The sequence below is a fragment of the Saccopteryx bilineata genome, chromosome 2, assembly GCF_036850765.1.
Source record: "Saccopteryx bilineata isolate mSacBil1 chromosome 2, mSacBil1_pri_phased_curated, whole genome shotgun sequence".
Classification (NCBI taxonomy): domain Eukaryota; kingdom Metazoa; phylum Chordata; class Mammalia; order Chiroptera; family Emballonuridae; genus Saccopteryx; species Saccopteryx bilineata.
Genome location: NC_089491.1, coordinates 310,435,355 through 310,448,317, shown reverse-complemented (window position 1 = coordinate 310,448,317; position 12,963 = coordinate 310,435,355). Strand labels below are relative to the sequence as shown.

General features: G+C 39.5%; 1 protein-coding gene across 4 annotated transcripts in view; it reads right to left on the bottom strand.

Moving 5' to 3' along the window:
- Positions 1-12,963, bottom strand: part of RNF115 (ring finger protein 115) — a 109,654-nt gene that overhangs the window by 69,118 nt on the left and 27,573 nt on the right. For all 4 annotated transcript variants that reach the window (XM_066261717.1, XM_066261720.1, XM_066261719.1 and 1 more), the window contains exons 2-3: positions 12,151-12,209; positions 1,066-1,126 (exon numbers count right to left, since the gene is read on the bottom strand). In XM_066261717.1, the coding sequence (XP_066117814.1) occupies positions 1,066-1,126; positions 12,151-12,209 (120 nt within the window). The remainder of the gene's footprint in view (positions 1-1,065; positions 1,127-12,150; positions 12,210-12,963) is intronic.

Genomic DNA, 12,963 nt, shown 5'->3' with positions numbered 1-12,963 from the left:
ATAAAGTAAAGTTACTTCCCTATTTTATAAATCACCATTACTGTGGAACTGGTGGGCAGTTAGAAAATTTTACTACTAACAGAGATACAAAAGTGGGTGGTAGGTATAAAAAGGTTGACTACCCCTGCTCTAAATGATTAAAAACAAAAGTAGTTAAGTTGATGCCACTGGTTAAAATGGTTACAAAAAAAACTAAACATAAAATTTTAAGTTAATAAATAAAGTAAAAAAAGAAAATAACCGAATTAACTATAAAATGGTATTCAAGGATGCACACTAATACCTTATTTTCAAATGACACTTAAGATTCCCATCCCCTCCCCCTACCAAAATATGGGTATAAAGAACTGAAATTAATCATAGGTTCCATCATGAAATCTGGAAGACAAGTAAATATCTTAATCTGGCCCCCTAATTCCAATTATATCAAGCTACCAAGTTCATTAGAGGTAATTCCTAGAAACCAGTTCTTCTGTGCAAAGTTGAAAGACTGTGCCTTAGTGTGACTTTAACACCGTATGTTTTGCTCCATAGAACACATTTTTCCCCCAAAAAAGTGGAGGGGAAAATGCCCATGCATCTTATGGAGCGAAAAACACAGTATATTGTTAAATATTTTAACACACCATTTCATTCAGAATATTTTTTTCCTTATTTTTCTCCTTAAAACCCTAGGTGTGTCTTATGGTCAGGTGCATCTTATGGAGCAAAATATATGATAATTCATTCTAGCCTGCTTTACTTGGCTATCATGCCACTAAAGCAGAATCTGCAAAACTGTTATTTCAAAAACACAAGCTTTTTATTTCACATCATTATACACAATGAAGCAGAAAACAGAAATGAAAACACTACCAGATGTAAAACAGCACAGCTAGAGGCTATTCCTCTAATCAAGGGTTTAACAAAGTATGCCAAATCCTCAGCGGCTGAAAACACAAACCATTCTAATAGCTACTCTTGCCTATATTGTCCCTATCCACTCTGATGTTTTGCTGCAAATATGTCATGATTTTAACATCCACCCACTACCTGAAGCATACCTCCGCCCAAAGGAAAACTTACCTCTGCAAAATGTGTTGATGTGCTATTGTCCATCCGGCTGCTGCCACCACCACCTAAAAAACTAAAGAGAACAAGAACTGAGTGCTTCTATTCCCAGGAACAAACTCCCCCCCCCCCCAGAAGCTAAATAGAGAATGGTACAATGAGAACCAAGCCCAATAAAGAAAAGTAACTCATCCCAACATGACACCTACAAAAAAAATTTATGACAAACTGGCATGTGGATTAATCTATAAAAAACTGTTAACTAAAAAATCAGAGAAAAATCAAGTGAAAAATTGGGGAGAAGGGCCATGACAGAGAAGAAGGACCCACAGAGCCAGCAATGCAATTCAAATTTGATTTAGCAAAAGAAGAAAAACATTTACTCTCAAATAGACTAAGAAATAAAACAAGATTCTCAAAATAGTGTTTCACTAAAAAAACATTCAACCACCAAATAAACATATTTGAGACTACAAAAGTTAATATATCCTGGGAATGATTTAATGTAGTATAATTAGCACATTATAAAAGGGCTCAATAAATATTTTTTTCTTCCCTAATAGGATATCCTGTACTTTATCTACTCAACCTTCAGTGCCCAAGTCAAATGCAACCTCCTCCATTAAGTCTTTTCTGAACTCACCAACCAAAAGAGATTCCACCACACACCTCTACATTCTGACTGAGTCAAATTATACCTTGTATTTTAAATATCTAGAATTTGTATCATCCATTTATTTTTTTAAGAAATTAAATTTAATGGGGTAACTGATCAATAAGAGTACAGTGGCATTTGAACTGTTGATTGTGTTGTATGCCCATCACCCAAAGTCAAATCATTTTCCATCACCATATATTGGTCCGTTATTCCCCTCCTCCCTACCCCCCTCACCCTGGTAACCACTTCATTTTTATCTATGTCTATGAGTCTGTTTTATTATCCCCTTTATGTATCAAATCATATAGTTCTTGGCTTTTCCTTATTTACTTATGTCACTTAGTTTAATGTTCTCAAGGTCCATCAATGTTATCGTAAAAGGCAATATATCATTTCTTATGGCTGAGTAGTATTCCACTCTAGATATGTGCCACTTCTTCTTTATCCAATCCTCTAAGAAACACTTTAGTTGTTTCCATCTCTTAGCCACTGTGAATAATGCTGCGATGAACGTGGAGCTGCATATATCTTTGCGCACCAATGTTTTTAAGTTTTCTGGGTAGATACCCAGTAGAGGGATTGCTAGGTCATATGGTAATTCTATTCTTGATTTTTGGAGGAACTGCCAAACTGTCCTCCATAATGCTATACCAGTTTACATTCCCACCATCAGTGAATTAGGGTTCCTTTTTCTCCACAGCCTGTTCAACACTTGTTATTACCTGCCATGATGATAATAGCCAATATAACAGGTGTGAGGTGGTATCTTATAATAGTTTCTATTTGTATTTCTCTAACAGCTAGTGAAGCATCTTTTCATATATTTACTGTTTCCTATATGTTTTCATGGAAGAAGTGTCCAGATCCTCTCCCCATTTTTTAACTGGAATGTTTGCTTGTTTGTTGCTGAGCTTTGTGAGTTCTTTATATACACTGCTCACAAAAATTATGGGGTATTTTATCACTTCATATTCGTTTTGAAATATCCCCTAACTTTTGTGAGCAGTATATTTTGGATATTAACCCTTCATCAGAGCTGTTGTTTGTAAATCTCATTTGGTTAGCTACCTTTTTGTTTTGTTGTTGGTTTCTTTGCTGTGCAGATGCTTCTTAGTTTTTAGTTTAATATAGTCTCATTCATTTATTGTTGCCTTTACTTCTTTTGCCTTTGGGATCAAATTCATAAATTGTTCTCTGCAGCCAAAGTCCATAAGTTTAGTGCCTATGTTTTCTTCCATGTAATTTATTATTTCAGATCTTATATTGTTTCAGATTTTATATTTAGGTCTTTGATCCATTTTGAATTCATTTTTGTGCATGGGGATAAACAATAGTCAAGTTCCATTCTTTTGCATGAGGCTTTCCAATTTTCCCAGCACCATTTATTGAAGAGGCTTTCTTTTGGCTATACCTGCTTTTCTTGGGATATGTGCTTATAGAATCATTTTCCAACTTTTTACTTTGAGGCTCTTTTTGTCCTTGCAGCTAAGATGTGTCCCCTGAAGGTAGCATATGTTCGGGTTTTGCTTTTTGAACCAATCTGCTACTCTGTGCCTCTTTATTGGTGAGTTAGTCCATTTACATTTAGGGTAATTATTGACACATGAGGATTTCCTATATCCATTTTATGTTTTGTTATCTGGGAGCTCTGTGTCTTCTTTGTTTTTTTTCCTTTGTGTTTCTGCCAGTTGCTTTTGTTTGGTGGTATTCCATACTTGTCCTGTTTCCTTGTTTTCTAATCTATATGTTTCAGTACTGGTTTTTTCATGGGTGGTTACCATTAGGTTATTAAGAAAAATATTTTCATATATACAAGAGTCCATTGTCTGAGGGCTTCTGCACCCCATCTTACTTTGCCACTGCAGACCTTTAGCCTCTCATCTTTTATGTTTTTGTTGTCATAGATTATCCTTGTTCATAGTGTGGCCTTGTTGAACCTTTTACTTGTAGTTTTGTGTTGTTTTGTTCTTTGTATTCGGCAGAATAACCTACTTGGGTATTTCCTGCAGTGGAAGTTTTCTGGTGATAAATTCCCTCACCTTTTGTATGTCTGGAAATGTTTTTATTCCTTTTTCATATTTGAAGGATAATTTTGATGGATATAGTATTCTTGACTGAATTCCTCTCTTTCAGTACTTTGAATGTTTGGATTCACTCTGGTCTGTAGAGTTTCTGCTGAGAAGTGCGGTGATAACCTGATGGGCTTTCCTTTATATGTTATGTTGTTTTTTTATTAATTTTTATTTATTGTGTTTACATGGATTCAAGTGTCCCACTGAATATAACGCCCTCACCTCCCACTCCCATGTTCCTATTTATACCACTTTTGCCACCCTCCCCTTAACTCTCTCTCCCCTTCCCTCTGAGATTTGCTGTCCTGTTCTCTGTATCTGTGTTATACGTATATAATTTCACTAATCCCTTCACCTTCTGATTCCCCTCCCCTCATCCCCCTTCCCTCTGACTGCTGTCCCTCTGGTCCCTGTGACCCTTCCTCTGCCTCTATTCCATTCCTCAGTTCACTTTGTTCATTAGATTCCACATATTAGTGAGATAATATGATATTGGTCTTTCTCTGCCTGTTACGTTCTTCTTTCCCTAGCTGCCTAAAGGATTCTTTCCTTGTCATTAAATGTTGGGGGGCTTTTTTGTGACAGAGACAGAGAGACAAGAGAGGGACAGATAGGGACAGACAGACAAGAAGGAAGAGAGATGAGAAGCATCAATTCTTTATTGCAGTACGTTAGTTGTTCATTGATTGCTTTCTCATATGTGCCTTGACCGTGGGGCTACAGCAGACCGAATGACCCCTTGCTCAAGCCAGCGATCTTGGGATTATGCTGGTGAACCTTGCTCAAACCAGATGAGCCTGAGCTCAAGCTGGCAACCTCGGGGTTTCAAACCTGGGTCCTCTATGTCCTAGTCTGACACTCTATTCACTGTGCCACTGCCTGGTCAGGTTCCTTGTCATTAATTTTTAACAGTTTTATTAATCTGACTTGGAGAAGGCCTGTTTGGGCTGAGACAATTAGGCATTGTTTGCTTCTTGGATTCGAGACTCTAACTCTTTCCACAGGCTTAAGAAGTTCTCATCAATTATTTGAACAAGCTCTCCATTCCCTTCTTCCTGTCTTCTTCTTCTGATACACCCATTATTATTATATTCCTCTTTCTAATGGAGTCAGTTCTTATGGAACTCTCTCATTTCTTTTAATTCTTGAGTCTCTCTCTTCTTCCCTTTGTATCATCTCTAGTTGCCTGTCTTCAATATCACTGATACTCTCCTCTATCTACCTGTTCTATTAGCTAAACTTGCCAGCTCAATTTTCAATTCACGTATTGAGTTCTTCATCTGTTTTTAAAGTTTCAATCTCTCTGAGGAAGTACTTGTTTTGTTTTGTGAGCTAATTAAATTGCCTATTGGTGTTTTCTCACATCTTGTTAAGTATTTTCAGAACTTCAATCATTTGAATTCTCTATCATTTAACTCCAAGGTTTCCATGAGAGACTGCTTTCTGGAGATTTTTCATTTTCTTTCTGAACTGCATCACTTTCTTGGGTAGTCACAGTATCAGCTTTTTCTGCCTTGATGTCACTTGAGAGTGGTATTGTTAAGATATGAAACAAAAAACAAAAAATAAAAATCGACAATAAAAGACAAACCCACAAAGAAACAAAAAACAATAATCAAATACAAACAAACAACTAAAACCCCATATAAACCAAGCAAACAAAAGGAAGTGGTATTGCATTTGCAAGAGGTTTTTCTATTTTTTTCCAGTAGTTGGCCCTGGATTAGAAGCTTTAGCTCTGTAAAATCCCAAGACTGACCTCACCTGAGATGTTGCTGTCCTGATGATGGGGTGGATAGGGCATGCTATGAGGGACTTCCGGCTTTAGCAATGGCAATCTCAGGCCTCCAGGCACCCCTCTCTGCATCTCAACAGACCAGGGGGCTAGACACAGAGTACTTCTGATCTTCAGGGGAAAGTGTGGCCCTATAGAACTAGCTGTGGGGTATGTCTCTGCCACTCTCCATACCCAGTGAGGGAAAGGAGGTGGGATCTAGGAAGCAGGGGGGGGGAGGGCACACTTTGTATTTCTGTGATCTCTCCCCAGTGTGGACTGCAAGAACACTGGCAGTGACCCCATACTCTGCAGCCACTTTGGTTCAGTATCTCTCCAAAAGCCCTCTAACCTCTCCACTCCACCTGGCCAAAGGAGACCCAGATACTCTGGGTTTCTCCTCTCTTCAGGGACCCTGCAGTCAAAAGACCAGACATTCCAAAAGCCCAGACCAATCCTCTTCCCTATCTGAACTCACACAGTGAATGCTTCTGATCTTCCACCTCCATCCCCCCTCTATTGTAACCCTTCCCACCTTCTGTCAATTCCATGTGTGAACCTTTCCAGGCAAGCCTGTGAACCCACGTGGGATTCCTTCCCTGAATTTCAGCTGTTTAATTTGTTGACATTTCAAAGGGAGATATCAAGGGAATCTCGTATGCCACTAATCTGACCTCTCTCAAATTCAGAGGCTAAAGACTGTATTCTATTAATACAAGTATAACTAAAGTTATTATTATGTGTCAGAGAGCATACAGAGAACTCATCACTTCAGAAAACCCTGCAATGCCACATTCTATATTGATAACTTGAAAATAAAAGTTAAATTAGCATCACACATGTAAACATGTGAGAAACAACTATGTAGCTCACTTAGCTTGATGCAGTAGGGAGGTCCATGGAGTTGTCCTGACCTGCCATCTACCAGCTGAGTGACTTCAGGCACCAACTTCTCAGTGCCTTAGTGTCCTTATATATAAAGTGGGCATAATAATGGCACTTATAATAACATAGCGGTAAGGATTACCTAAATTAACACATGTAAAACATGTGGAACAGTGCTTAACACCACAGAAAGCCCTTGACAGAGGATGAGGATAGTGCTAATAATGGGGTGTGGGGTGGTGATAGGTGCTCCTTGGTGGGAGCATGAGAAAGGCACTTCAGTTTCACCCAGGAGGTTGGGAAGGGTGCTGTAGAATTGCTCTTACTTATCAGAGAAGGAGATCCTTCCAAGTGGAAGATTCAGCACTAAGGGTACAGTTAGGGTGAAGATAAGGATGTTCTGAGAACTTTTTAGTCAGGCAGGAAATTCTCCCCACTCCTGAAATCTGAGCTTAGTATAGAAGTGGAGACAAAAAAAAAATAAAAAATAAAATAAATAAATAAATAAATAAAAGAAGTGGAGACAGACATGGCATGCTTCCATCTCAAAAACATTTTGTTTGTACTCATGAGAGAAAAGTGGCCAGGCTGAAAAAATATGGTTTGTGAACAAATGCTTTTCTCAAATAGACATGATCAGTGCCTATAGTAGCAGGGAGGTTGATAATAAAAAGCACTTAACTAGTTAATTCCCAGATTGTGGAAAAATTTAAGAAAATGAAGGGTTTAAACAAATCTGAATGAATTATACAAGTTAACAGTGTGCTCTGAGTTTAGCAAATTATTTTTGAGCCCTTCACTTTCCTTCAAACAAACAAACAAACAAACAAAGCACTTTGCAGTCAAGCTCACAACCCACAATCAAATGGTATCAATGCTAGGCAAAAACCCTGATAAAATTCCTGACTTCTTTTTTCTTTTTCCTTTTTTTTTTTCTGAAGCTGGAAACGGGGAGAGACAGTCAGACAGACTCCCGCATGCGCCCGACCAGGATCCACCCGGCACGCCCACCAGGGGCGATGCTCTGCCCCTCCAGGGCGTCGCTCTGCCGCGACCAGAGCCACTCTAGCGCCTGGGGCAGCGGCCAAGGAGCCATCCCCAGCGCCCGGGCCATCTTTGCTCCAATGGAGCCTTGGCTGCGGGAGGGGAAGAGAGAGACAGAGAGGAAGGAGGAGGGGGGTGGAGAAGCAAATGGGCGCTTCTCCTGTGTGCCCTGGCCGGGAATCGAACCTGGGTCCCCCGCACGCCAGGCCGACGCTCTACCGCTGAGCCAACCGGCCAGGGCCTCCTGACTTCTTTTTATCCTTCTCATTCCCAGAAAACTATTCCTTTAAGAAACAAGGGACATGAATTGCTGTATCTCCAAAACTACAGAAATTACTAAAAATAAAACCAACTGAAGTAGTGAAAAAGACCCACTTAACTGTAGCTTGTACATAAATACATTTATATGTATTATAATTCAGTGTAGTATTTCCAAACAGAATGATCAGTTTAAAATTAATGTGGTTTGTTAACAGTTAAAAGTGATAACATGGCCTGGCCAGTTAGCTCCGTTGGATAAGAGTGTTGCATGGAAACAACAAGGTTGAGGGTTCGATTCCCAATCAGGACACACACAAGAAGCAACCAAAAAAATGCACGACTGAGTGGAACAACAAATGCTTCCCTTCCCCTCCCCTCTCTCTCCCTCTCTTTGGCTCTCTAAATGTCAATAAAAATTAAGCCCTGATCAGATTGCTCAGTTGGTTGGAGCATCATCCTGGAGCACAGAGGTTGCCAATTTGATTACCCAGTCAGGGTACATACAGGAGCAACTCAATGTTCCTATCTTTCTCCTTGTCTCTCTCTCAAAAAAAACAAACAAACCACACACACATACACAAATAAACTGATAGCACAAACTGAAGAAGATTGGGGGTGAAATGTTGAACTTCCTTTGATAGATAATTACAAAGTGTGCTTCTGAAGTTCAAAAAGACAGCCTTAAGACAACATTAAAAGTAAAAATTGGGTCCTGGCTGGTTTGCTCAGTGGATAGAGCATCTTCCCAGGGTATGGACGTCCTGGGTTTGGTTCCCAATCAAGGCACACAAGAGAAACGACCATCTGCTTCTCTCCCTTCCCTCTGCCCCTTCACTCCCTCTTCCCCTCTCCCAGCCAGTGGCTCAATAGGTTGATAACAGCACCAGCCCCAGAGAAGGATGGGTGGGGAAGGGGGAGTTTCGGATGGATCCAGGTCAGGTGCATAAGGGAGTGTCTCACTATCTCCCCTCTTTTCACTTTTTTTAAAGAAAAAAAAGAGGTAAAAATTGGCTTTCACTCTGTTCAAGTGGTTTATTTTGCACTGAAAAATGGGTGTGAGACATAGGTGATTTGAAATTTCATCCCCTGTCCTGATTGGTTGGCTCAGTGGTAGAGCACTGCCCAGCATGTGGATGTCCCAGGACTAATTTCCAGTCAGGGCACACAGGAAAAGTGACCATCTGCTTCTCCACCCCTTCCCTCCCACCTCTTTCTTTCACTCTCTCTCTCACTCCCTCCCGCAGCCATGGGCTGGATTGGTTGGAGCAAGGTGATCCTGGAACTGAGGATGGCTCCTTGACCTCAGCCTCAGGCACTAAAAAAAAAAAAAATAGCTCAGCTGCCCGACAACAGAGCAACAGCCCCAGATGGGCAGAGTGTTGCTCCATAGAGGACTTGCTGGGTGGATCCTGGTCGGGGCTCATGCAGGAATCTGTCTCTCTGCCTCCCGTCCTCTCACTTAAAAAAAAATCATCTGTTGATGGAATTGCTTGAAGGTGGTATGACTTTTTCTTCTTTTTTCTCTACCTGCTCAGCCTATGAAATTTCCTATCTGGAAGTTAATCTCCTAAAATACCTTGGGAATTTAAGAAAAACCTAATCTTCTGGTGTATAAACAAAAGGGATTTAGTATATTGCTTTTTTCCTGACACTCAACCTAAAGTGTTGAAGGCTAACATAAGCTAGTGCTTAGCAGGCAAAGCAAAACCAGCCATTCTTATTTAGTTATCTATTAAGTAATTACCTTTGAAAAAGTTCACTTTTACTATTAAAATGCTGCTTTTCTCTTTATTAAAGCTTAAAAGGTGTGGGGGACATGGGGGGGCAGTTAAACTTGAAGAGTCAAGTTAAAAGGAACTGGGATTTAGATACAAGGCTAGATTATCAAGAGAGCAGGTTATTGAGGGAGAAAAGAGGAATAATAGTTTTAAAAAACAATTTGATGGCAAAGGTATTTTACATGTGTCAGTGAGTGTTTCTTCTCTATTTCCAAGGGAAAGAAAGGTATTTAATAGACTTCTAAAGTTTTCAACAGTGTTTCTACATATAAGAAAAAAATACTTGAAAAAATGTCTATTGTGATATGCTAGTAAATGCTTAAAAATTGACTGTCTGGGGAGAGGAGAGAGAAGGAGGCCCTGATTTGTAGTTTGTCAATTTCCTTGATGTAAATACTCCCCACCAAAAGACTGTATATTATTAATACAAGTACATGCAGTTTTTATTATATGTCAGACATACAGAGCTTCATCACTTTTCAAAGCTCTGCAATGCCATATTCTATATCTGTGACTTGAAAATAAAAGTTGTTAAATTAGTATCACACGTGTAAACAATAACTGCCTACTCTCAAAATCAGGGAGAGATAATGTCCCTATGAAATTTGCAAAGAGGGGAAACTGGCTAAGGCTTTGGGGAAAGGGGGATGGAAAACGAACCACAAGGACCACTGGATACTACTTCAAGAGTCTCATGTTAAGCATATAAACATGTTCCCACATTCACCCCAATGCTATAAAGTCTGCAAACTACAATAAATAGCTTTCATTCTCAGAATTATAATACCAATCCAGACATTGTACTGAGCTTACTAAGGAAACACACACCCTGGTTAATCAGGAACTAAAAGTGAAAAAGCAAAGCAAATGTCATTCTCATTAGAAACCATTAAACATGTGTATTTGTGTCAGAAGTTAAAAATGTTTTTGTAAAGGCTTGACCTGTGGTGGCGCAGTGTATGAAGTGGTGATCTGGAATGCTGAGGTCGCCAGTTCAAAACCTTGGGCTTGCCCAATCAAGGCACATAGGGGAGTTGATGCTTCCTGCTCCTCCCCCTTCTCTCTCTCTCTCTAAAATGAATAAAGTCTTAAAATATATATGTTTTTAAAAATGCTTTTGTAAAAAAATACTTCAGAGGTACAAGAAGCCCAATAGTATCCTACAATCCATGCCAAATAAGTAATTGACATACCTACCACATAACTTCTTTAAAAAGTTGAGTGGGGCCCTGGCTGGTCGCTCAGTGGATAGACCGTCAGCCTGGAGTATGGACATCCAGGGTTCGTGCTCCTCCCTAAAAGTCCCTCAACATCCCCCCTCTTCTTAAAATTTCTTAGAATAGTGCTCACAAAAATTAGGGGATATTTTATGGCTTTATATTCATTTTTAAATATCCCCTAATTTTTGTGAGCAGTATATTTTAAGAGTGATAGGGCTCATCATAGAAAAGGGATAATAAAAACAACCATATTGTTCTTAGAAATGTTAAAAAGCTTAAAAAAATTGACAAGGTGTCCCTCCAGATCAGGGGTAGGAAATCTATGGCTCGCGAGCCAGATGTGGCTCTTTTGATGGCTGCATCTGGCTCGCAGACAAATCTTTAATAATAAAAAAAAAACATTACAAATATAAAACATTCTCATGTATTACAATCCATTCATTTCCTACCGCTCATGTTCATGGTTGCAGGTGGCTGGAGCCAATCACAGCTGTCCTCCAGGACAACACCAAATTTTTATTGGATAATGCCTAACGTACACATGTCGTTGTATGGCTCTCATAAAATTACATTTTAAAATATGTGGTGTTTATGGCTCTCTCAGCCAAAAAGGTTCCCGACTCCTGCTCCAGATGAATGTGTAGTAGTAAATGGGGCCTATTATCTAATATTTACATATAAGAATTTCCCCATTAGTCTTTATCATCCACTGCTTACCACTGTCATTTCTAAGTATTCAAATCTGCAAATGTTTACGAACTTTGTAGAAGGACTAATTCTTTTGTTGATACAGGTTTCTAAGGAATGCCACACACAAACAGAAACAATACATGGTATCATACCCACAATAACATCAGCTTCCAAATTTTCCAAAATCGTCTTCCCTCTGCCACTTTTCCCCCCTCCAAATCCACCTACCTTCACCTCAGCAGAGAGTAGCAGTTACAAAACAAATCCCTCTCTATTCATTTAGTCAATGCTGAGAGAAAATAATTTTGATAACAGAATGCCTGATTTTTTTTTTTTTTTCTGAAGCTGGAAACGGGGATAGACAGACTCCCGCATGCACCCGACCGGGATCCACCCGGCACGCCCACCAGGGGGCGATGCTCTGCCCCTCTGGGGCGTCGCTCTGTTGCAACCAGAGCCACTCCAGCGCCTGGGGCAGAGGCCAAGGAGCCATCCCCAGCGCTCGGGCAATCTTTGCTCCAATGGAGCCTCGCTGCGGGAGGGGAAGAGAGAGACAGAGAGGAAGGAGAGGGGGAGGGGTGGAGAAGCAGATGGGCGCTTCTCCTGTGTGCCCTGGCCAGGAATCAAACCCGGGACTTCTGCACGCCAGGCCGACGCTCTACCACTGAGCCAACTGGCCAGGGCTACTGCCTGATTTATCTATTAGCTTGTACAATACCTGGAATCATCTGTCACTTCTTCAATAAATCCAGATTCACATCTAGGACAAATATATTCCTATAAAAGAAAAAAACAAATTAAGTCTTTCATTAAAAAGCTAAGTACGTAGTTTCAGAGTAACATGCAATATATAAGCTGATGCTGTGAAATATTTTATGTGCTTGCTCACTCCCGTATTCTGGCAAATGACAAATTCCACAAATGTCTGCAGAACAGCTTCATAAGTGGCTCCCACTGAGAGCTGAAAGGGAGAGTGTCAAGATTTTTTTCTTTTTCTTAATCTGGATTTTTTTAAAAACTGGAATGAAATCATTGCCTAATTTTCTCTTCAAATCTAATGAAAAAGTTCCATTAGCAATAAAAGATTATAATATTAATGGGTACAGAAACTGCTATTTTTTTATGTACATATAGGAGACATAAACTGAAACACAGGATAAATCACTTTGAAGACTAGAAATTTACAATGAGCTTTTACAATATTTCTAATTTATACTTTGACTACCAATGATTCCAAATAAAACATAATATAATATATTCAGACCCAAATAAGTCAAAGAAATCTTGAGAAAGATTAAATTAGGAGGTATTATACTTCCTCATGATAAACAATACTACAAAGCTACAATAATCAAAATAGCATGGTACTGACATAAAAAGATATACAGATCAATGGAAAATAGAGAACCTAGTGCTCGCTTCAGCAGCACATATACTAAAATCAGAATAGAGCGCCCAGAAACAAATTCTTGCTTACATGGACAATTAATCTATGACAAAGGAGGCAAGGATATACACAATGGGGTAAAGA